Genomic DNA, 25,914 nt, shown 5'->3' with positions numbered 1-25,914 from the left:
TCTTAGCTGTCAGCATTCCGCATGTGAATTACAGTGGATCCTGGGACTCCATACCAACTTCCTGAGCATCAGAACTGCTGTTTCACTTGTCTTCCATAATCTCACAAATGTCTATATAACCAACCCTAACTCAGAACCATATACAGAAGGAAATTCCAGGACACATAACTCCAGCTTAGATAAATTCACACCATACAAAATCACTACAATTTTTAATAATAAAAATGAAAGCATTACTGTTCTGAAATTATCCCATGGAATCTAAATGCTATAGTGATTTAATATTCATCATTATCCATCTTTAATGTCCCTAAACAAACTTTAGTAGTTACAATTTTAAACCATTCCATCTTATTTTTGGACATTTTCTACATTCCACTTCCCCCATAAAATTCTGTCCTAATGTCATATGTTTATTCTGTTTAAAATGTTTTCTTAACTCATTATATATTTCTGCAGTAAAAAATTCTTGCAGATTGAAATTCCATTCTCAATCTTATCTTTTCGTGAACAAAAGTTTTTAATTTGTATAGTTCAGTTATTAAGCTTAAAGTAAGAAATTCTGTGGTTAGTACTTTTTCATACTTTTTAGGACTTTGCCTAAACTATGTCCCATGAAGATATTCTTCTATATTATATCATATTATATTATATATTAAGCATCTTACATTGTGATCTATTGATTTTTACATATCATGTGAGGTAGAAATCAACATTCTTTATTTCCTCCATATGTGTATTCAGTTGACCAAAAACCCTTCACATAAAAAACTGTTCTTGACCACATTGCAAAGAAAATGGCAGATAGGAGACAGAACTAACTTGCAGCTCCCACTCAGATAGACAGAACAGCATGTGGAGACTCACATCATGAACTTTTGCTCCAAGAACTACTGCAGGAACATATCAGGAAAACTGAAAGAATTCGTAGAGCCTTTGAAAGAAGTGGCGTGCCACTGCATACTCCGTGAAACAGCCGAAAACTGTGAGTGCCCAAAGTGTGAGAGGGGGAATGTCTGTTTCCAAGCACACATCCTCACTGGGAAACTTGAAAATTCAGATCACGGGAGAAGAATTTAACCTTACCTAGAGCTGAAATGAACTTAGAGAGCTGAGTGAAATATAACAGCAGAAGCAGCAGCTGGAAGAGCTCTGTAAGGACTCCTGGCCCCCAAGGAAGACCAGGGAAGCCATTTCTTACTTTATTTCACAGGGGACCTTGGGGAGGGCTGCCAGTGGAATTGGGGAAAAACTACGAGGAGAAAGAAACTCCCTACTAAACTTTGTAATAATTTAAACATAATGTGAATTTTTCTGGACAGAATCTGTAGTGGGGGAGAAAAAGGGAAGTACAGATACAACCACAGAAGCCTCAGCAGGCAGGGAGGGGTGAAGTCTGAAAGCCATGCTTGCTTTCTCAGCAGGGAGGCTTGTAGCCTGGGGCAAGTTCTCAGCCTTGTTTACTGGTTGCGTGGAAATAAATTTGGTGCTATTGGCGGGGACATAGTGGGAGTGAGACTGGCCTTTCTGACTCCATGAGAACTGACTGAAGCCTATCATTGCCGGCTTTCTCCCACTACCCTGGCAACCTATATGACACAGCAGAGGCAGCCATAATTCCCCTGGGAACATAACTCCCTTGGCCTGATAACCACAACTCCATACCCCACAGCAGCCACAGAAAGGCCTGTCCAAAGAGAGGCTGAGCTCAGACACGCCTAACCCTGCCACCACCTAACGGTCTTTCTCTACCCACCCTGGTAGCCAAAGACAAAAGACATAATATCTTGGGAGCTCTAATGGCCCTGCCCTCAACTTGAGAAAGCTGAGTGCTCCTCCAGGTGACCGTAGGGGAAGTTTGTATCCTCCCTATACTACCACAGCTGATGCGGTCTTGAAAGCATCACCTCCTGGCTGGAGGCTAACCAACTCAAACTGTAAAAGAACAACTCATAAAAGAACAACACTGCCCCAAGAAAGGAGAAAACAACAGCTAATTTCACCACCTGTAACATCCTGGCTAACCAGAGGTCCTGAGTCTTTCCATGTGACAACTTTACTGCCAGCACAACCAGCATTCAAGAAAAGCAGTGCACTAAACAAAACCATAACCAAAGTCTCACACAGAGTCCACTTCACTCCCCTGCTACCTTCACTGGAGCAGTTGCTAATAACCATGGCTAAGTGACCTGAAGACAGTTCACACCATAGGACTCTTGGCAGACACACCCCGGTACCAGCCCAGAGCCCGGTAGCTCTGCTGGACGGGTAGACCCAAGGAGAAATAACAATCACTGTAGTCAGGCTCTTAGGAAGCCCCACCCCTAGGGGAAGGAGGGAGAGCACCACATCAAGGCAGCACCCCATGAAACAAAAGAATCTGAACAGCAGACCTTGAGCCCCAGATCTTCCCTCTGACATAGTCTACCCAAATGAGAAGGAACCAGAAAAATAATTCTGGTAATATGACAAAACAAGGTTCTTTAACACCCCCAAAAGATCACACTAGCTCACCAGCAATGGACCGAAACCAACAAGAAATATCTGTATGCCAGAAAAATAATTCAGAAGATCAATTATTAGGCTATTCAAGGAGGCATCAGAGAGAGGTGAAGTCCAACTTAAAGAAATTTTTTCAATGTTACTGGATATGGATGGAAAAATCTCCAGAGAAATAGAAAGCATAAATTTTAAAACAATCACAATTTCTGGAAATGAAGGACACACTTAGAGAAATGCAAAATACACTGGGAAATCTCAGCAATAAAATCAAACAAGTAGAAGAAAGAACTTCAGAGCTCAAAAACAAGGTTTTTGCATTAATCCAATCTAACAAAAACAAAGAAAAAATCAGAAAAAAGTGAGCAAAGCTTCTAAGAAGTTTGGGATTATGTTAAACAGCCAAGCGTAAGAATAATTGGTGTTCCTGGGGAAGAGGAGAATTCTAAAAGTTTGGAAAACATATTTGAGGGAATAAGTGAGGAAAACTTTTCTGGCCTTACTATAGATCTAGACATCCAAATACAAAAAACTCAAAGAACGCCCAGGAAATTCACTGCAGAAAGATAATTGCCTAGGCACATAGTCATCAGGTTATCTAAAGTCAACACAAAGGAAAGAATTTTAAGAGCTGTGAGGCAAAAGCATCAGGTAACCTATAAAGGAAAATCTATCACATTAAGAGCAGATTTCTCAGCAGAAACCCTACAAGCTAGAAGGAAGTGGGGTCCTATCTTTAGCCTCCTTAAACAAAACAATTATCAGCCAAGAATTTTGTATCCAACAAAACCAAGCTTCATAAATGAAAAAAAAAAATAAAGTCTTTTCCGACAAAAAAATGCTGAGAGAATTTGCCACTACCCAGCCAGCACTACAAGAACTGTTCAAAGGAGCTCTACATCTTGAAACAAAACCTCAAAATACATCAAAATAGAACCTTCTGAAAACATAAATCTAACAGGACCTATAAAACAATAATACAATGAAAAAAAAAGCAAGGTATTCAGGCAACAACTAACATGATGAATAGAATAGTACCTTACATCTCAATACTAATGTTGAATGTAAATGGCTTGAATGCTCCACTTAAAAGATACAGAATGGCAGAATGGATAAGAATTCACCAACCAAGTCTCTTCCATCTTCAAGAAATTCACCTAACACATAAGGACTCACATAAACTTAAGGTAAAGAGGTGGGAAAAGATATTCCATGTGAATGGACACCAAAAGAGAGCTGGAGTAGCTATTTTTATATCAGACAAAACAAACTTCAAAGCAACAACAGTTAAAAAAAAGACAAAAAAGGACATTATATTATGATAAAAGGACTTGTCCAACGGGAAAATATTACAATCCTAAATATATATGCATCTAACACTTGAGCTCCCAAATTTATAAAATAATAACTACTAGACCTAAGAAATGAGATAGACAGCAACACAGTAATGGCAGGGGACTTCAATACTCCATGGACAGCACTAGGCAGGTCATATAGACAGAAAGTCAACAAAGAAACAATGAACTTAAACTATACCCTGGGAACAAATGAACTTAACAGATATTTACAAAACATTCTAAGCAACAACTGCAGAATATACATTCTATTCATAAGCACATGGAACATTCTCCAAAGTAGACCATAAGATAGCCCACAAAACAAGTCTCAACAAATTTATGAAAATTGAAATTATATCAAGTACTCTCTCAGACCACAGTGGAATAAAATTGGATATCAATTGCAAAAGGAACCCTCAAAACCCTGCAAATATATAGAAATTAAATAATCTGCTCCTGAATGATTGCTGGGTCAACAATGAAATCAAGATGTAAACTTAAAAATTGTTTGACCTGAACAATAATAGTAACACAACCTATCAAAACCTCTGGGATACAGCAAAAGCAATTCTAAAGGAAAAGTTAAAGCATTAAATGCCTACATCAAAAAGTCTGAAAAGCACAAATAGACAATCTCAAGTCACACCTGAAGGAGCTAGAGAAAGAAGAACAAACCAAACCCAAACCCTGCAGAAGAAATAACAATGATCAGAGCAGAACCAAATATATTGAAAAAAAATACAAAAGATAAGTGAAACAAAAAGCTTGTTCTTTGAAAAGATAAATAAGATTGATGGACCATTAGCAATATTAACCAAGAAAAGAGAGAAAATCCAAATAAGCTCAATTAGAAACAAAATGAGAGATATTGCAAAGAATAACACAGACAAAGATTATTCAAGGTTACTATGAACACCTTTATGTGTACAAACTAGAAAACCTAGAGAAGATGGATAAATTCCTGGAAATATGCAACCCTCCTAGATTAAACCAGGAAGAAATAGAAACCCTGAGCAGACCAATAACAAGCAGCAAGATTGAAATGGTAATTTTTTAAAAAAATTACCAATAAAAAAGTCCATGACCAGATGTATTCATAGCTGAATTCTATCAGACATTCAAAGAATTGGTACCAATACTATTGACACTATTCCACAAGATAGAGAAAGATGAAATTCTTCCTAAATCATTCTGTGAAGCCACTATCACCCTAATACCAAAACCAGGAAAGGATACAACAACAATAACAACAACAAAAACTACAGACCAATACCCTTGATGAACATAGATGCAAAAATCCTCAACAAAATAGTAGCTAACCAAATCCAACAGCATATTAAAAAGATAATCCACCATAATCAAGTGGGTTTCATACCAGGGACACAGGGATGGTTTAACATATGCAAGTCAATAAATGTGATACACCACATAAACATAATTAAAAACATAAATCACACGATCATGTCAATAGATGCAGAAAAAGCATTTGGCAAAATCCAGCATCCTTTTATGATTAAAACTCTCAGCAAAATTGGCATAGAAGAGACATACCTTAAGGTCATAAAAGCCATCTATGACAAACCCACAGCCAACACTATACTGAATGGGGAAATGTTGAAAGCATTCCCCATGAGAACTGGAACAAGATAAGGATGCCCACTTTCACCACTTCTATTCAACACAGCAAGAGCAATCTTAGCAAGAAGTCTTAGCAAGAGCAATCAGACAAAAGAAAGAAATAGAGGGCATCCAAATTAGTAAAGAGAAAGTCAAACTGTCACTGTTCACCATTGATATGATCATATACCTAGAAAAGCCTACAGACTAACCCAAAAAGATCCTAGAACTGATAAATAAATTCAGTAAAATTTCAGGATACAAAATTAATATACACAAATCAGTAGCAGTGCTATACACCAACAGCAATGAAGTTGTGAATCAAATAAGAACTCAATCTTTTTACAATAGCTGCCATATATATATATACACATATATATATATATACACAATACTTAACAATGTACCTAACCAAGGAGGTGAAAGACCTCTACAAGGAAAACTGCAAAACATTGCTGAAAGAAATTATAGATGGCACAGATGGAAACACCCCATGCTCATGGATGCATAGAATCAATATTGTGAAATGACCATACTTCCAAAAGCAATCTACAAATTCAATGCAATTCCCATCACAATACCATCATCATTCTTCACAGAACTAAAAAAAAAAATCCTAAAATTCATATGGAACCAAAAAAAAGCCCACATAGCCAAGTCAGACTAAGCAAAAAGAACAAATCTGGCGGCATCACATTACCTGACTTCAAACTATGCTACAAGGCTATAGTCACTAAAGCAGCATGGTACTGATATAAAAATAGGCACATAGACCAATGGAACAAAATAGAGAACACAGAAACAAAGCCAAATACTTACAGCCAACTGATCTTCAACAAAGCAAACAAAAACGTTAAGTGGAGAAAAGACACCCTATTCAACAAATGGTACTGGGATAATTGGCAACTCACATGTATAAGAATGAAACTGGATCCTCATCTTTTGCCTTATATGTATAAAAAAGAAACCCAGGATGAATCAAAGAATTAAATCTAAGACCTGAAACCATAGAAATTCTAGAAGATAATGTTGGAAAAACCCTTCTAGACATTGGCTTAGGCAAAGACTTCATTACCAAGAACCCAAAAGCAAGTGCAACAAAAACTATGATAAATAGTTGGGACTTAATTAAACTAAAAAGTTTCTGCACAGCAAAAGAAATAATTAGCAGAGTAAGCAGACAACCCACAGAGTTGGAGAAAATCTTTGCGAATTATGCATCCGACAAACGACTAATATCCAATATCTACAAGAAACTCAAACTAATCAGCAGGAAACAAACAAACAAACAAACAAACAATCCCATCAGAAAGTGACCTAAGACATGAATAGGCAATTCTAAAAAGAAGATATGCAAATTGTCAACAAACATATGAAAAAATGCTCAACCTCACTGATTATCAGGGAAATGCAAATCAAAACTACAATGTGATACCACCTTACTCTTGCAAGAATGGTCATAATTTAAAAATCAAAAAAGAATAGATGTTGGCATGGATGTGGTGAAAAGGGAACACTTTTATACTGCTGGTGGAAATGTAAACTAGTACAACTACTATGGAAAAAAATGTGAAGATTCCTTAAAGAAGCAAAAATAGATCTGCCATGTGATCCAGCAATCCCACTACAGGGTATCTACCCAGAGGAAAAGTCATTATACGAAAAAGACACTTGCACGTGCATGTTTACAGCAGCACAACTCACAATTGCAAAAATATGGAGCCAGCCCAAACGCCCATCAGTCAACAAGTGCATAAAGAAAATGTGGCATATATTTATATATGTGTGTGTATATATACATAAAGAAAAATTTTTAAATGTATATATTTATATATTTATATTTATATGGTATATTATATTATATATGGTATATTTTTATTTTTATATGGTATATAAATATATATAAATAAATATACCATGGACTATTACTCAGCCATTAGAGGGAACAAAATAACTGGATAAAATTGGAGATTATTATTCTAAGTGAAGTAACTCAGGAATGGAAAACCAAACATTGTATGTTTTCACTTATAAATGGGAGCTAAGCTATGAGGACTCAAAGGCATAAGAATGACATAATGGACTTTGGGGAATGGGGGGAAGGGTGGGAGTGGGTGAGGGATAAACGACTACACATTGGGCACAGTGTATACTGCTTGGGTGATGGGTGCACCAAAATCTCAGAAATCATCACTAAAGAACTTACCCATGTAACCAAACGCCACCTGTTCTCCAAAAACCCATTGAAACATATATATAAAACTATTATTTCCCTGTTGTCCTATGATGGCACCTTTTCCATAAATCAAGTAGATCTATTTTTTAACTCTATTATGTTTCATTTATCTATTGTCCTTTCTTATGTAATGGCATACTCTGTTAATTACTGTAATTTACTTGAAAAAAAGTCTTGATATCTGGTAGTATAAGTTCTTCAACTTGGTTCTTCTTCAAGATTGTCTTAACTAATCTTGAGTCTTTGCCTTTTCACATACATTTTAGAAATCAGCATTTTTATTAAACTGCTGAAATTTTTATTGGGCTTTCTTTGAATTCATAGATTAATTGCTCCACAGATCAATTGGTATTTTATAATATTGAGTTTCACAATCCATTAATGCTTTATATTCTTCCATTCATTTAGACATATTTAATTTCTCTCAATTACATTTTACTGAATTCAGTCTAGTGGCTTGCAAATCTTTTCAGATTTATTCTCCCCAAAAAATGAATTTTCCCTGTAAACTGGAAATTTTTAAGTGTTTAATTTCTGCTTTGGATGGGAATATAATTTCAATTATTGGCCATCAATATGATTGAGTAAACATAAATTTATTATAAATCTTGATCAGTAAGTCCTAAACATAAAATGAAATATTTGTTGGAAAAGCACCTCTTAATGAAATGAATGCAGCAGTTTTGTTTCAATCAGTTCATGTCTTCATGGATGAATATTAGTTATTGCTAGAATGATAGGCTACCTCAAATACTTCCAATATTTGGTGCTAGTATTTATTTATAGAAACCTTGTTCACAGAAAAAATACAAGAATGGGAAGAAATTTGCTATAACAATGTCACTCAATTTTTTAAAATTCCTTCCTTCCCCAAGTATTTTTTAAGACCTGCTTTGTACTAGACACTGTTCCAGGTTTGGGGGCCATAGCAGGGAGCAAAATATATAAGAGCAGACAAAAATTTTTCCCTTATAAAGTTTAACTTGTAATGAGGGAGTCTGATAACAAATGAATTTTTTAAGTAAAATATACAGTATAGCATAGTAAATAGTGATAAGTATAAAAGAGAAAAAAGTAAAGCAGGGAAGGAGATAGAACATGTGCAGAAGGTTGACCCTGTAGATAAAGAGGCTGAGATATGTGCCCAAAAATACATAATGACCTATCATCTAAAGTTATTTTTAAACTACTACTAGCTGATGAGGTTTTTCAATTGTTTTGGAAGCAAAAGATTGAAAGCCAGCTACCTTTTTACTAGTAGCTATTACTTTATTAACATCAGCATACAAAATTAAAACTATCACTTTGTTTGGTGACTCGAAGGCTTGTTCTGCCAGGATGATGCACCAAGTTAAGGTTCCAGATGGCTGAGATAAATGCCTGTCCTTGCAAACTGGAAAGAAGATGATTATAGAAGGGAATGAGAGAAGCAAGGTCCAGAATGGCCATACTTTTTCAAAGGCACATAAATTTTGGAATTGAGTCTCTTGAAATTGAACACTCTACATGCCTACACACCATTTAGGAGGTCTTACATTCACTTGGGGCACACCTTCTCCAGTTTGAAGACCACTGGTCTCTTATTGCCGCCTTCTCACTCCCCACAATGAGGAAGAATGAGGATCCGAGACAGAGTTGGGGAGACTTCCAGACCCTCCAGACTCTTGGGGATTGCCCTCAGTGTTTGTCAAAACAAGTTGCCCTCAAGGACAATTGAACTATATCAGTTCTTCACATAAGTACCTGACACTGAGGGGGACAAGATAGAGTGGGAAGCATCCATTTTGCATAGTATTGCTGAGTAGAAAGAGGTAAAAAATGTTGGGAAACTCTGATATGGACAATGCAGGCTCTCGGACTGCATACTCTAATTCTTCCAGTTGGAACTGGCTTAACATTGAGCATTTCATTGGTCCCATGTGCTTCTCTTCAATTTCACATGCCTTCTGAAAGGTGGAGGAGATTTTAAACTTCCTGAAGCATAAAGAAAACAACCATAAATAGTGATAAAGCTGGCACTTGGGCATCATCTCCCTGCTTGGACATCTCTTCGGGATCACAAAGTTATTTCAGGCAGGGGGTAGCACAGCCCCAACCAGCCCCGGGACATAAGCAATGGTTTAAGGCACTGTCAAGTCCACTGTGCCCAGCAGACCCATCATGGTGCCTTGGTGGCCACTAGGTATGCCATAAGCAGCCCCAACTGTGGCCTGTGTTTTGGCACAGCAGGCCGTGCCTACTGAATGCTCAGATTCTTCAGACAGGAGACAGCAACAGATCAGTGACACTGCAGAGTAGCTCATTCTCTCGTAACAGCAGCAGGGTTTAGTTGCCAGCTACCTCTGAAATAACTAGTCTCTCCTAAAAGCCCTCATTATGGTGGGGTGCTGCGAACTCCTCTCTGCAGTCTTTGAAGGGCCTCTCTGTGTGAACTAAGTTGATGTCAAGCCTCTTCCCCAGCTTTTTCCTTATGAATTTATATAGCGGAACAAGAAAATCACAGTGTAATAGCCCCCATATTTGAGTTCTCCGAATGTTTCTTTAAGATGTTATTGCTGGACTTGGCAACTTGTAAAATAAATGCTGATTACAAAAGCCTAATACCTACATAGCAGGAACAATGATGGACCAGAAAGCAAGCTCAGAATAAATGTGTTAATTGCCTCTCAGCTTCCTGAGTCTTTTCTTTTCTCTGTCCTAAACACAATGTCATAGGGGCTCTGTGCTCCTAAACTCATTGACGAGGCGGTGTGCAACATAGCTGGAACAAAACAAAATGCCTACGTTCTGGTTAATTATTTGGTGAATATAGTTAAACCTGGGACATAAATGACAGCTTGAGCTCACTGGAAATGGCAGGTTTTCACTTTAAGTGTATCAAAGTCAAAGGCAAAAGTCTCAATCTGAGGCTCTTAACCTGGAGTCTATAAATGCAATGGGCTGTGAACCCCATGAAATAAAATCATTTAATGGATATAGAAGTGTGCACTTTCTTACAAAGGGGTTCCTCAAGTTTTATAAGATTATAAAAGAGGTCTGTGATCCTAAAGATAATAAGAGTCATGACTAAATATTCTCAAAATCTTACGATTATTAACCTCTTCCCCTCCTTCACTGAGGCAGCAAACACTTGCTGAGTGCCTAGGACTTCCGCAGTCCCGTGACATCTGCTTTGGGGAAACAAACATGAATTAAAGTTCTAGTGAAGAAGAAGAATTAAATTGATATATTTGAGCTCCTTCCAAGGGCTGGCAAGGCACTATCCTGTATATAATATACATTTTTCTTGTCAATCTTCATAGTAAACCCATTGGAATCACTATTAGTGTTAGCCATTGTAGAAGAATTTAATTTCTAATAATGGTCACAACAGTATTTCCTGTCTAACTTCCCCATCAAGAAGTGGGGAGTTGCTGTTCTTGCCTCTTAAGCCCAGGCTGGATGGGCAGCTGTCCTGACTAATCAAGTTTGGTGGAAGTGGCTCTGAGTGACTTTTCAGGCCAGATCATAGAAGGCGACACAGGTTCTGCCTGGCTATATTTGGTTGCTAGCCCTTGAACTCAACTACCATTTTGCAAGGAAGCCCAGGCCACATGTAGAGCCCCTTGTGGAGAGCAACAAGGTCTCCAGCCCTCAGCCCCAGCTGAGCAAACAGCCAACAGCCTGTCCTGACTTGCCTGCCATGTGAATGCACCACCTCAGAAGCTGCTCCTGCAGCCTCCCATGCCCCAGCTAACATTGCATGGAGCAAAAATAAACCTTTCCTGCTAGGCTCTGCTCAGACGTGCCAATACATGAGCAAAACAAATGATGATTATTGTTTTAAGACACTGTTATGTGGTTGGGTACTATATAGCAATAGATAACTAGAGCAAGCAGCTTGCCCATATGAGCAACTGCCGCTTAGAGGTTAAATAATTTGCCCACAGTTACACAACTAGTAAGTGTAGAGCTGGAATTCAAAACAAGATCTGCCTGATACATAAAATCAAATCAAGAGGATGAAGGAGAGAGTTTTACCTATATCTGTGACTTGGTATTTCCTTTTTTTTTTTTTTTTTTTTTTTTGAGACAGAGTCTTTCACTTTGTCACCCAGGCTGGAGTGCAGTGGGGTGATCTCGGCTCCCTGCAACCTCCTCCTCACGGGTTCAAGCAATTTTCCTGCCTCAGCCTCTGGAGTAGCTGAGATTACAGGCACGCACCACCACGCCCAGCTAATTTTTGTATTTTTAGTATAGATGGGGTTTCACCATGTTGGCCGGGATGGTCTCCATCTCTTGACATCATGATCCGCCTGCCTCGGCCTCCCAAAGTGCTGGGATTACAGGCGTGAGCCACCACACCTGGCCAGTATTTCTTAAAATAAAAAGAAATTTGAAGAAAATATAGCAGAAAATATTTATCTTAAAGTGGAAACACAGGCATCTGTTATTTTATATTCTACATTTTTCTGTGTATTAAGTGTTTTACAACTTTAAAGTATCTTTTCAAAGATGAAAGCAAAGTACTTATCAAATTTCAAAATATGTTTAAGATCAGACATGAAAAATAAGTTAAACTTTAAATTGTGTTAAGTTGCCATACTTTATAAAACCAGAGGCATTACTAATGTACTGTCTAGATGATAAAAGAAGATCTTGCTTCGATTTGCCCAATTCCAACCTCTCTTTCTTCATCTAACGGTGTTAATTCACATCTTCGTGCCAATGTTCTGAGCTTTTAACTCAGCAGAATCTTGAAAAATCCAAAGAGATGTGCGTAAACGTACAGGAAAATAGACTCCAGTCCACAGAGGAGGATCCAAGTATCGATTCTGGATTTACCATAAGCAGCAAGCATTTCCATAAGAGAAGGGAAACATTAGCACTTAGACTGCCTCTGAGGAGCACAGGAAATTTCTCAGAGCTGAGGGTGACTCTTCCCATAGCCCCTGGAGGGCTACATCTTCAACTTCATGTGACATGTAGTGAATTATTTCTCATAGGAAGCTGCCAGGTTGAAAGCCAGCCACCTTGCACATGTTGTCTCCTGAACAGCAGCATGAGACGAAGGAGAATCAATTGCCTTGAGTTCCCCTTTGATTCTGCATAAAGTCAGTCAGGTTTGCCATGGCTGAGTGGGGAACTGAATCAGTAGCACTGAATTATCTAATGGAAACTTCATTTGTGTGTCCCATAGACAAATAGAAAAGTTGCTATTGGTTGTGTATTTTTTTACAAGTAGAATACAAGTCTGTATTTGCACAGTCAGATGCTGCTATAAATCTAAAGTAGCTCTGTAATTCCTTCAGTTCTGTGAGAATCCTTGTCGGGAATTGGTGGTGGCTAGAGCGAGTAACCACAAAGATATTCTGTTACAAGTAATATTATTTCTTCCAAGAAGTTGCTCGGCTGTGCTCCTGGAAGTTGGCAAAGGAAGAAGATTTGAAAGGACTGCAAAAGGGTTTCCTGGTTGCAGGCTCTCCCCAGGGGATCTTTGATGGTAACACCTCAGGTTCTGAGAATGGGTGTAGAGAGCAGCCCACTGTGTGGCTGACTTTTCTGGACAGTTGATGCCAACTCTTAATTGTGTTGCTTTTTTTTTCTAAAATGTATTTTTCACTTCCAGGATCTAATAATCAAAGTACATGGAACTCAATTTCACTGTACTGCAGGCTCCCAGCAAGCTGTGCCCTGATGCTTCCTTCAGTTGCTCCATCTCTTCTGCTGAATAGTGTTCTTGCTGTTATAACTACAGATTTCCTTGGATGTTTTTATTCCAACCTTCCTTTTCTAATACTTTTGAAAACCTGTCCATACCTTTTCTATTTCTTTTCGTGTTTCATTGAAATTCACACCCTGATTTCCACTGAAGAAAGTACTTAATTCAGCATCTTCTCTTCTCCTATCGTTCTCAAAAAAGTGAATTTTAAAATGCAGTTGCTTTACTTTCTTATCAGTGTAATATGACTGCCTTTCCCCAAACATAATTAAAAACTGAAGGTCTTTCCTAATGAGTTATTTTTAAGTCTTTTGTTAAGTGTTCTATTTCTTAATTTTCTTCATTTTTTAAAGCACTTGATGTCATTTTAAAAAACTTTAAGAATCTGTAAACTCGCCCTCTGTGTACACTTTAATTTGTCCCTTTACTTGAACTCTCATCCCACTCTAGCAAATGGAAGGTATTGATGCATGCATGACAAACCGTTTTTTAATATGAAAACATCCTCATCTTGAGGACTTGGTGGCTTCTGTGGCCAAAAAGCCTCATTGCTCTATCCCATCCATGAAGAATTCTTGATATTTCAGTTTCTTTATTACTTACTTTTCAAAGATTCCTCCTTAATAGTTAAATTTTTTGTAGTCTTGTCTAGTTCTAGAATCTTGATAATTTAAGTTTTACCTATATGTGATATATTATTTCTAGAGTTTACAACATTTACATCATGCTAGGTTTCCGATATGCAGAGAAGGTATAGCCAAAAAACAAGTAACAGTTTAAAAAGAAAGAAAAAAACAAATAGCAATTAAAAAAGAAAAAAGAAAAAACACATAGAAGGTGTGGCTGATTTATAGTGCCATCAACTGCAGGAACCAGATGTCCTAATTTGGTTAAAACAGTCCTTGCTTACACAAGTTGCCCTGGCACTTTATCTGGTTTAGACTTTGTCCTACATTTTTTAGTTTTCAAATGAAATATTACTATTAATAGTTGTATTAGGCAAATCTAGAATGGCCACGTAGACAACTCTTTCCATTTCTACCATAGTCTTATCAAGGTATGTGAGATGCATGAGCAATAAACAGAATCCTTTTTTTTTTTTTTTTTTTTTTTTTTTCAGAATTCTCTTTTAACTGTATGGTTAAATCTGTAAGAAAACCAACAATACCACTCTCTTTTCTCCAAAACTTAAAAGACACAATATAACTAGCACCTTCCTTTCAAGGGCAGTATGCAACCTGGTCACTGATAAAGATATGTACTTGGATAGGAGTAGTGGAGATGGCTAACACCTTCCAGTCTCAGGTGGGTGTGGGAGAGGCACTGCAATCTACAGCTCCTACCAGCACCTCTTCCCACCATATCCAGCTGTTAGGGTCAGTGGAGAGCACCTGGAAGTGTAAGTTAATGCACTGACACATTAGGAGAAGAAGAATTTCTCAGAGTTAAAATAATGATATCAGTCTTTTATACCAGTTTATAATACTGGAATTACATTAGTTCATCAAATGCTTTCAACAGAACACCAATTAAATTATTTAAATAATTTTAATTTTTTAATCCAGTTCATAGAATTAGCATAAGCCTTTTAAATTTGTTTGTTGGTTTGCTTTGTTTTGCGGACAGGATCTGAGTTTGTTTCCCAAGCTGGAGTGCAGTGGCACAATCTGGGCTCACTGCAACCTCTGCCTCTGCCCTGTGGGCTCAAACTATCCTTCCACTTCAGCTTCCCAAGTAACTGGGACTACAGGCACATGCCACCACGTCCAGCTAATTTTTGAATTTTTTTTTAATGGGGATGGGGTTTCCCCATTGTTGCCCAGCTGGTCTCAAACTCCTGAGCCCAAGCAATTCACCCATCTTGGACTCCCAAAGTGCTGGAATTACAGGCATAAGCCACTGCACCTGGCTTAGCATAAGCCTTTATTTTATTTTATTTTTTATTTATTTTATTTTTATTATTTTTGGAAACAGAGTCTCCCTCTGTCACCCAGACTGGAGTGCAGTGGCATGATCTCAGCTCACTGCAACCTCCATCTCCCAGGTTCTAGCAATTCTCCTGCCTCAGCCTCCGAGTAGCTGGGATTAGAGGTGTGTGCCACCATGCCCAGCTAATTTTTTAATTTTTAATAGGGATGGGGTTTCACCATGTTGACCAGGCTGGTCTCAAACCCCTGACTTCAAATAATCTTCCCAACTTGGCATCCCAAAGTGCTAGCAATATAGGCATGAACCACCATGCCCAGCAAGCATAAGCCTTTTAGATGTTCATTCTGTCCAAGGTAAAACTCTGATATTATTTTAAATCCTGTCATAATCTAATTAAGTTGTAAATATTAAAGATAAATATATTTATTTTGTGGAAATAATACAATACTATTTTTGTGAAGTACAACATATAGGTTAAAAAAACAACAAAAAATATTCTTACTAAGTTAAAAAATACATGAAGCAGAACTGTATTTGGAATTCAAGTGCACAGGAAACTTACAGCTGCATCGTAATAAAGCCACACTATTTTACCAATGAAAACAGAAATTCAAAGTGTTTTCAAAATTTGTATATATATGTATACACACACACATTTAGAGTAAATAAAATAGAATATTTTTGTGATGAGGCTAATGTTGAAAACAAAAAGAAATTCATCATGAAAGAATATACATTTTCTCTCTTCCCTTCCCTTCATCAATCTGAGTTCTGACTATTTCAACCTTTGAAGAACTGCTTTGTAAATCAACCTAAGTTTCTTACAATGTCTGTGAGTATTTTAATAAATGAATCTTCTACATTTTAGTTGTGTTACATTCAAGATCAATTGAAAAACTTAAATTGATTATTCAACAAACCAAAGCACCTCCAAAAAAAGCTTTCAAAACTCTTCATAAATTGCAATAATTGAAAGGTTACAGAAAACATTGACCTATCTCCTCACAAAAGCAAAGGAAGACAAGTGAGAACTCAAAATGTTGCACAAGAATTGATTTTTTAATTTTATAATTTCCCTTTGAGATATCTTGACTTGAGAAAAGACATTTTAGAATGGAGCGCCAGTTTTTAATTGGAAAAATGTATTTTCTGCACCAGAAGGAATAGAAGTTGATTTGAGAAGGCTTACAATTTTGTAGTGTCTATATTTGGTGAAAAGAATCATAAATAGATACTATTTATGGGTTTTGTCTTATGAAATTTTTGCCAAAAAAATGCTACTCTGTATGGAGGCAAAATTACAGTATCTGGGAAAATATTTGGGCTAAAATATACTACACGTATCCTCCATTTAGCAAACTTGCTTGGCATTTACACACAAACACACACACACACACTCCTGAGAGTTCAGTTTTCCTACATGCCTGTATGCCTGTTAATGTTAGAGTGCTATAATGCAACCAAAGCTTGGTTTAAAGTAATTAGTATCTTTAATGGACTGTGAAACAGGAGAAACAAACATCATACGTGTATATTAGAATTGGGAGAAGAAAAGATTGAGGCTTTGATCAAAACCAAAAGAAACTGGAAAGAATATGACAAAAATGAGAAGTCTATACAGACAGCCAGTTACTCTGCCATTAGGGAGGAAACAAAACCTTTGCAAAAGGCAGATGCCGATTTTTGGGGAGTGGCTTGGGGACAGAAGGCATTGGAGATAGATTGTGTGGCTTCTCAAACGCCTTTCTAATGATGCAATACATATTCTTAAGGAAAAAAAAAGGATTCTAGCAGCAAGAGGAGACAGTATATCTTTTGATATATAGGGAGAAAGGGCATGTCTGTATGCCTAAGGACAAACACATTATTTAAAATCTCATGCTATTTAATATTACTTCATTTTTTACCGAAACCAATAACAACTTATTTTTCAGACCCTATGAATCCAGGTTATTTCTGTATTTTTTAAATTTCCTCTTTTTGGCTCATTGACAATATTTTTAGTAGTCCTTTTTACTAAACATTTTTTCATTTTATGGTGAACGGATATTTTTGTTAACTTTGCTCTTATGCATTCTATTTTAAACATTTAGTATTATGTGTATTTTTTACACACTTATTCATATTGGCCTATGTTATATTTTCAGTTGATTTCATAGGTGGACTTGATACACACTCCTACTACCAGGATCATGTTGAGTTAAAGCCTGTTAAACCAGTAAGTAAAGGTGTGATGATATGGAAAATATTAATCCTTCTAACTCAGCCAAAACTAACCAAAAGTGAAATAATTTGAACCTACTACTACTAATCATTGGTTTAATTTTCCACTCATATTTAAAACACACCTTTCACATGTAACCCAACATCATCATTATTATTATTCATTCCAAAAAGGATTTGAAGCTGGTGACATGATTTATATTTCAAAAACAATAGTTCTGTCTTATTCCCCTTATCAATAGTTGGTAACTAAATTTTTTTAATGAGATTATTTAATCTGCAGAAGTAAAGAATGAATATGTGTCCTGGGGCAGCACAGCAAAGTAAAAAGGGGAGAAAGACCTGCAGTGAATCCAGGTCCTCCATGTGACGTCCAGGTGCCTTCCTCAGTGTCTCTGAGACTTGTTCTATCACCATACTATGGTTTCACAGGGGGGAAATAGATTAAATTGGATAATGTGTGTATGGTATATGTAAAGCTGCCTATTACTCTTCCCAGTACTCAAACATTTGACTAACAAGTTCAGGAACAAGTTTTCTATGTTCTTAGAGGACATGAAAGGAAGTCAGCAACAACAAAACCACCTAAAACTGGTGAGATTTCAGTTGAGTAAAAGAAAGAAATCTTAAGTCACCTAATTAATAAAATACTAGGAAACATGGAAATAGATAGGGTGACTCCATTCTTAGAAAATTCCAAGTAGCACATATAAAACTGTGTAAATTAATAATAGCTATCATACACTAACCACTTTGCATATATTATCTCACTAAATCTTCATGAAAACACTGCAATGTGCTAATTAATATTCCCACTTTATAAATAAGAAAACTGACGTTCATAGAGGTTAGGCAACTTTCTCAAAGTCCCACTATTAGTAAGCTGTGGAGCTGAGATCTTTCCTGGGTAGCAAACCATCACCCAACCTGATATGATGTACTTGCTCAGATGATCTTTTGTCCTTTCAGCTCGGTGTTCTGTAATTTGATGGCAATAGAAGAAATTATGTAAAATAGTCGCTTGTATAATAAACACATATGAAAAGTTTCGCCTGCTGCCTCTTTGCCACAGTGGTTCTTACCCAAATATGCAGCTCCCGCACCCAGCATATGTGAGGATTGAAGATCTGAGAAGGCTACACTGATTCCTCTACCTCCCCAGGTTGAATTAACTTTATTCTGGCAGAATGATCTAAAGTAAACATAGCTCACAGGAAACACAAATCAGCACTGTGCCTGTCACATGATAGATGTTTAAATAAATTTTGGTTTCTTAAAGCAAATCCAATTTGGAAAAAACATTCACCCTATATAACACTCCAGAACCAAGCAGTCACCACCTCATTACTCATATCACTAAGTGCTCATAAAGGATATGTTCCAAAAGTTGATATTTGTAGATATGGGGAACTTGTCAGGGATTGTGACAATAATCAAGATGATTAGTGCCTTGGGAGTGAGAAAAGAACTAAGACAATGCCTAGTGGTGACTTAAAGAGTCTTCATATATTTGTTATGTGATAAGAGGATGATGAATGGTTTCTTTCATCTCCACTGTGAAAAAAAAACTCAGCAGAGAAATTGCAATATGAAAAATGATGCAGTTTAAGAGAGATCCTTCTATTAGGGAAAGTTATTAAAAACTCCATTTGATAAATGTTGATAATGAAATTTTCTTCTTGAATGATTTGCAAAAACTGGATGCCCATGTACCTATGTACCTCAAAAGGGTGTTCTGTGGCATGGCCCAGAGGCAAGCGACTTCCACTTATGTTCTCTAAAGTCACTTCCATCTCTGTGAATCAAAAACACCCAAAACATACTTTTAAGATCACCTAAAAGGCTTTGATCAACTCCACTGTCTGCTCCAAGGGTTTTCTCAGCACCCCTGTTCACTGCTGACCTAGCAGTGGATAGCTGAATATAGCATAAACTACAAGCTATTCTCTACAGAAAGCAATAGAATAAGCTTCTGCTTTGACAGATTATGCATATTATCATGTCAGATGAATATGGAATGCCTTTCAACCATGAAGGAAGCAAAAATCTAAAAATCAAACTAAGACTGAATTAAAATCACATTGCATGAAACAATTTAAGAGGTCAGAATCTGTACTCTTCACCAGTATGCAAATATTTCAGTATTTATCCAGTCTGCCTCTGTCAATCTACTTGATTTCTTTTAATAAGCCCGTTATATTGAATTCCATTGAATCCAATGATGCCATATCACTACCCAGCAACAGCTTGGAGAAAAAGCCAACCTTCTGTGCGAAATTGTTAGAGAGGGGAATGAATGCTGGCTTTGACTTTCATTAAGCCTCTTTTATCACCATGAAGTAGAAAGCCAGGTTTTGTGAGGAAGCCACTTTAATAAGGGGATCAGAAGAATCCTTAGCATATTCCCAGGTACATGTATGTGAACAGGTAGCTTTGAACCCCATATGCAGAGTTTCCAACCAACAGCTCATTCCTAGGTAATACTGCAGAATTGTACAGGAAGCCTTAATTCTCATGTTTGAGTGTGTCACTGCTCATAACCACAAAGTGCACCTTTCAAGTGTCCACAGTCAAATTGTATGTGAATGTGTATACGGGAAGTGGGGTTGGGATAGGGATAAGGTGGTTCACATACGGATTTGGTCTTTCACGTTTTGTTTCTTTCTTTTTAAAGTAACGATATCAAGCTAAAAAAGCCCACTGATTACATCAATCAGTTTAATTCACTTTACTGTCACTGATTGATTGCCTACACTGTGCACAACAGGCACAGCCTAAGTGCTAGAGATATAAAGATAAATAATACTTGAGATTTGACCTTTAGCAGCCAATGATCTAGGAGGGGAGATCTACATAGAAAGGGTAGATGCAAAACAATATCTATCCCCAAGGAAATTTTATGCGGGAGAGGGAATGGTTAACTCTCGCTTAGTGAGGAAAGGCTTCCCTGAGAAATAACAATTGAGCTACTTTGAAAAGATGACACAATTTATCAAAAGCAGAATAAATATAACTATATTGGAAGATACTTTGGCAGTTTCTTACAAAACTAAGCATACTTTTACCATGAGATCTAGCAATCGAGCTCCTTGGTATTTACCCAAAGAAGCTAAAAAGTTTTGTTCACACAAAAACTTACACACCGATATTTATAGCAGCTTTTTTTTTTTTTTAAGACGGAATCTTGCTCTTTCGCCCAGTGGGGAGTGCAGTGGCACTATCTCGGCTCACTGCAAGCTCCGCCTCCTGGGTTCACGCCATTCTCCTGCCTCAGCCTCCTGAGTAGCTGGGACTATAGGCGCCCGCCACCACGCCTGGCTAATTTTTTTGTATTTTTAGTAGAGACGGGGTTTCACCGTGTTAGCCAGGTTGGTCTCGATCTCCTGACCTCGTGATCCGCCCCCCTCGGCCTCCCAAAGTGTTGGGATTACAGGCGTGAGCCACCGCGCCCAGCCTATAGCAGCTTTATTCATAATTGCCAAAACTTGATAAAGAACAAAGATGTCCTCCGTAGGTGAATGGATGAACTCTGGGACATCCATACCATGAATTATTTAATGCTAAAAAGAAATGAGCTATGGCATCATGAAATGACATGGAGGAGCATTAAATGCATGTTATGAAATGAAGGAAGTCAAACTGAAAAGGCTACATGCTATATAATTCCAATTATATGGCTTTTTGGGAAAGGCAAAACTATGGAGACAGTACACAGATCAAGGGTTGCAGGAGGGGAGACATGAATAGGCAAAGACAGGATTTTTAGAACAGTAGAACTACTCTGTATGACATCGGAATGATGGACATATTTCAGCATACATTTGTCCAAACCCATGGAATGTACAACACCAAGAGTGAATCCTAATGTAAACAATAGGCTTCGAGTGACTATATCAGTGTAGATTCATCAATTGTAACACATGTAACACACTGGTAGGGAATGCTGATAATGGAAAAGGCTGTGTGAGGGCAGGAACAGGGGCAGGGAGCATTTGGGAAATCTCTGTGCCTTCCTCTCAATTTTGCTGTGAACCTAAAACTGCTCTTAAAATATTAAGTCTTTAAGGGGAAAAAAAAGCAGCACAAGAAAACGGGTATCCCCAGCATGGAGGCTGATTTGCTTGGCCATTCTACAGAAGACAAAGTTGAAGCTCATGACTCCCTAATCTGATGTTTGCCATAGTTCTCGTATAAAGTGAGTGAACGGATAGGAAGCAGAGGCTTAAGCAGAGCAGGTGTCTTGACAGCTCTCGGTGAGGACCCTAAGAGACCTGCAGCAGCCATGGCTCCACCACTATGCCTAAAGCTATCGAGATGCTTTCAGTGGTGGTTATCTGGGTCTGGCCTGGGGACATGTGATACACAGGTCAGGAGTAATCCGTGTTGGGTTTCAATATCTTACCACAACTGCCATCAAGGGAGGTATAAGTCTCACCATAACTGCCATGGAGTCTCCACCGGGATCTACTCCATCACCGCCCCCACTCACTGACAGCACCGCCAATGAAAGAAAAGAGTAAAGACTGCTCTTGTCATCAGAACCCAGAGCCCAGTGGTCAGCAGTGGCTCTGAAAAGGATACCTACTCATCAGCTTACAGTAGGGGCAGCAGTAACACCAGGAGAAGAGGGTTAACAAAAGCAGATTTACCCCTCAGGAAGAAAAATAGCATGGCATAAACATATACAGCTATCAAAGAGATATGGAATTTCAGAGAACAACACAGTGAGCAACTAAATTGAAGTTTGTCAAAATCATGACTGGTGTATTTCCATCCAAATGGTTAGCAACTGAGTACCGGGAAGATTAAGCTCCATGTAGCAGTAATTCTTCACATAAAAATAATTAGAGCAAGGCAGTTTATCAAAGAAGGACAGCAGCTGGAATTCCAGAACTGACTTCTACAGTAAAGGTAGAGCTAGATCTGATTATGTTAGAAATTTCCATGAGGATGATGCCTATGACTGCAGTTAAGAAAGACTTGATGAGGAAAGCTGACCTGAGATTCCCCCATAACTTTCAGCAAATCTTTTTCTAAGGCTTCCAAAGGAAAACTTGACTTTTCTTTGGTATCTTAACTTGTCTGATTGCCTTTGCTGGAGGCTAATTTTTCTTCACAAAAATTGCTACATGCTAGGTGGCCACTGCTGATTGAGTGGCTGCTATTGCAACTAGGTACTAGAAGAGCCAAGGCCAATCCCTATTTCAGGGTAGCCCTGCAGCCAGCTCTGCAGGTATTTTCACTGCCTGCTTTCTGTCTCTGACAATCCAGGTACACAGGAAACCCACCTCTGATGATCAGGCTGTAGGACAGATGCAGAGGTGGTCACCTCTCTCTGCACTTTCCTGAGAATAGCTGTTTTGCATTAGTACCCCTATATGTAAGTTGATGTCAGGCCATTTTGCATTTATAGCATCTACATTAAGTACCAGCTAGTAGGACAAATCAGGGTGTGTGTGTGTGTGTGTGTGTGTGTGTGTGTAGGATTTGGGAAGGTGGAGTAATGTGCTTTCAAACCTTGATTTAAAAACCAGCAATCACCAGCCATGTGTTAGTAAACTGCAGCTGGAGGCACCTAAAGAGGAATAGAATAACTCTGTCTTGATACTGTTTTCATTTGTCCTTAATTAGCCTTCACATCTTATATTTATCCAGATAGAGCGCGCACTGAGCTATGTCAAATTCTGCATGCTGTCTCTCTCCTGTGGCATGTGACTATAAGGTGACTGTGATCCGCTCCTATCAGTGGCTGTCTCACTGTTCCCACTACTAAGGGTGGAGCCCTGTTCCCTGAGGCTTACCATCAGTCCCTGGAAATGGAAAGGACTTCATGAGGCATTAACTCTCCCGGGCTGTCTCAAGAGCACTGCAGCTGTAATGCACTCAGCGCCTTCTTAGTTGTCCCGAAGGAGAGATGGGCTTCCTTGTGTGCCTGCCTTACTTAGCACCAATGCAGTGGCACTCAGGGCTCGTTGCTTTCTCTAGCTTTGGACCTCTTTCCCTTTGTCACTGACATTAATAACTTTTTGATGCATCATAAGAATGGTTGTACCATGTCATGGACTACTGTAAGAACACATCCTGATATGTACTTATTTGACTACGTAGCAGTGAAATGGCTGTGTTTATATAGCTTATGCGGTTCAGACTTATCACTGTAGTATCCAGTTAGCGCACCTCTGTTTTTGTTAGGATGGAATGATGCCAAGAGTGCAACTGGCTACATGCAAGAGGGTTTGCTGTGACCAGTGGCCAGTCACATGTCAAAGGAAACAGAGATCATTTCCTTTGACATGTGACTTTATTCTCTGCCCCTAAAATTTGTGAAGCCTGATTCTCATGCTTCCTTGTGAAGCACATAAAGCCTTTTTCCAAAATCTGAAAGCCCATATCTGAACAGTGTCCTCCAGGGAGAATATCAATTCCTGACTTTCTCAGAACTTGGCCGGGTATTTGCCATTGATTTCAATGGCAAGAAAATAGATTTATGCAGTGATGTGGAGATATAGTCCACCACCACCCCTGAAAAAAAAAATCAACAACATAAAAAAAGTCATTTTGCCCTGTTTTCAAGAGAAAGTATCCTCTGATTTTAAAATTAAAGCCAATGATATAAACCAAATTTTATGTTAAATACACATATTTTGCACTTAATATTGACATCAAAAAAATTTATAATCCCCATATTATGATAAGTTCTGGGAAGAAACAATATACAGGAAAGATTACACAATACACAGGAAAAAAGCACACACACACACACACACACAGAAGTGATTAGAAAAGCAATAGAAAAAGAAACATTTACAATTCTATCAGAAGAAACACTTGATTCCATTCTGCCTTGAAGGCAGTTACCCTTCAGTCACTACTAACGTATCTACAAACGTCTGCAAACAGAGAGAGAGAAAAAGAGAAAGAAAGAGGGAGATGATCTCGAGGATCCTCAAAATTGAAGTATTCTATGCAGACCCATTGATCAATCATAGCATCATTAAAAGTGGGACAACCAGGCCGGGCATGGTGGCTCACGCCTGTAATCCCAGCACGCTGGGAGACCGAGGCGGGCAGATCACTTCAGGTCAGGAGTTCGACACCAGCCTGGGCAACATGATGAAGCCTTGTCTCCACCAAAAAATAAAAAAATTAGCCAGGAGTTGTAGTGCGTGACTGTAGTCCCAGCTACTTGGAAGGCTGAGGCAGGAGAACCACTTGAACCCAGAGGCAGAGGTTTCAGTGAGCCGAGATAGTGCCACTGCACTCCAGCCTAGGTGACAGAGTGAGACTCTGTCTCAAAAAAAAAAAAAAAAAAAAAAAGTGGGGCAACGAGACATTATGTGTCCACAGATGTGCTACAATAAGAAGTGCACAGCACCACCTATAGAATGCCTCACCATAAAGTCAAGCCTGACCTTAGACTGATACTATAGAAATACAAGAATAGTTAAATCTCACCACAAGGAAGCAATCAGCCAAATCTAGCATGTGGGAAATAGTATAAAGCAAATTAAAAAAAAAAGAAGAAGAAGAAAGGAAGGGAAACTGTTATTGATTTAAAGAGACACAATAGTCAAACACATTGTGTATGTGTGGTTTGCTTGGTTTTAAAACTTTTTTTAAAACAGAACTAGATTATATTTCAAAACACAACTTCTGTATAACCAAAAAATAAAACACCACAATAAAACGAATGAGAAAAAAACATATTTGCAATTCTTGACAAAATGTTAACATCTTTAGTCATAAATGAACTCTTCAGAAATCAGTACTAACAGACTCACATTACAAGGGAAGTGAAAACAAAAGGAACAGAGGAAAATGGAATAGCACAAATGAGTTATAAGGCTATATGATCTTCATCTTGATATGGTTAACATTACTAGATGAGAAAGAAATTTCATTAAAAATTACATTATCGATGCTTACAAATATTGATATCTGATGTTTGTACAGCTTTAGGAAATGAAGAATTCTCAAATACTGGGGCAAGTTACTCTAGTCATGGGGAGTTTACCCAAAAATGTAGATTTTTGCATAAATTTGGCCCAGGCAGTTCTCAACGATAGGAATCACTCCAACAAATAGTTGGATACACACCCACACACATGCACATACATGTTTACTACATAGAAAATGTGTAAGTAATCTATTATTCCCCAAGAAACTACTTATGTATCAACTGGTTTATGAAATAATAGACTGGGGGTAGAAATAGAAAGAAAAAAGACACTTAAGTAAAAATACTACATTTCACAAAATTCTGTGTCCTTTGAATTCTTATGAAAGATTTTTAATTAGTCAGTTTTATATTTACCTTGTTATTAGTGAAAATTATAAATATATGCACTTCATAGTGATGCTGCCAGACATAT

General features: G+C 37.9%; 1 protein-coding gene across 3 annotated transcripts in view; it reads left to right on the top strand.

Annotated features, from left to right (window-relative positions):
• The window catches only part of NKAIN3 (sodium/potassium transporting ATPase interacting 3), a 735,379-nt gene that overhangs the window by 689,957 nt on the left and 19,508 nt on the right, over positions 1–25,914 (top strand). Inside the window, exon 6 of one of the 3 annotated variants that reach the window (XM_019032975.4) lies at positions 17,467–17,537. The exons of 1 other annotated variant lie outside the window; for it this stretch is intronic. In XM_019032975.4, the coding sequence (XP_018888520.1) occupies positions 17,467–17,537 (71 nt within the window). Of the gene's footprint in view, positions 1–9,012; positions 10,354–17,466; positions 17,538–25,914 lie in introns of those variants that run through there. One more of the 3 variants, XM_055349332.2, reaches the window with a different exon arrangement.

The sequence above is a fragment of the Gorilla gorilla genome, chromosome 7 (assembly GCF_029281585.2).
Source record: "Gorilla gorilla gorilla isolate KB3781 chromosome 7, NHGRI_mGorGor1-v2.1_pri, whole genome shotgun sequence".
In the NCBI taxonomy this organism is placed as follows: domain Eukaryota; kingdom Metazoa; phylum Chordata; class Mammalia; order Primates; family Hominidae; genus Gorilla; species Gorilla gorilla.
Note: the sequence above shows the minus strand (reverse complement) of the source record. Positions and strands in the feature narration are given on the sequence as shown.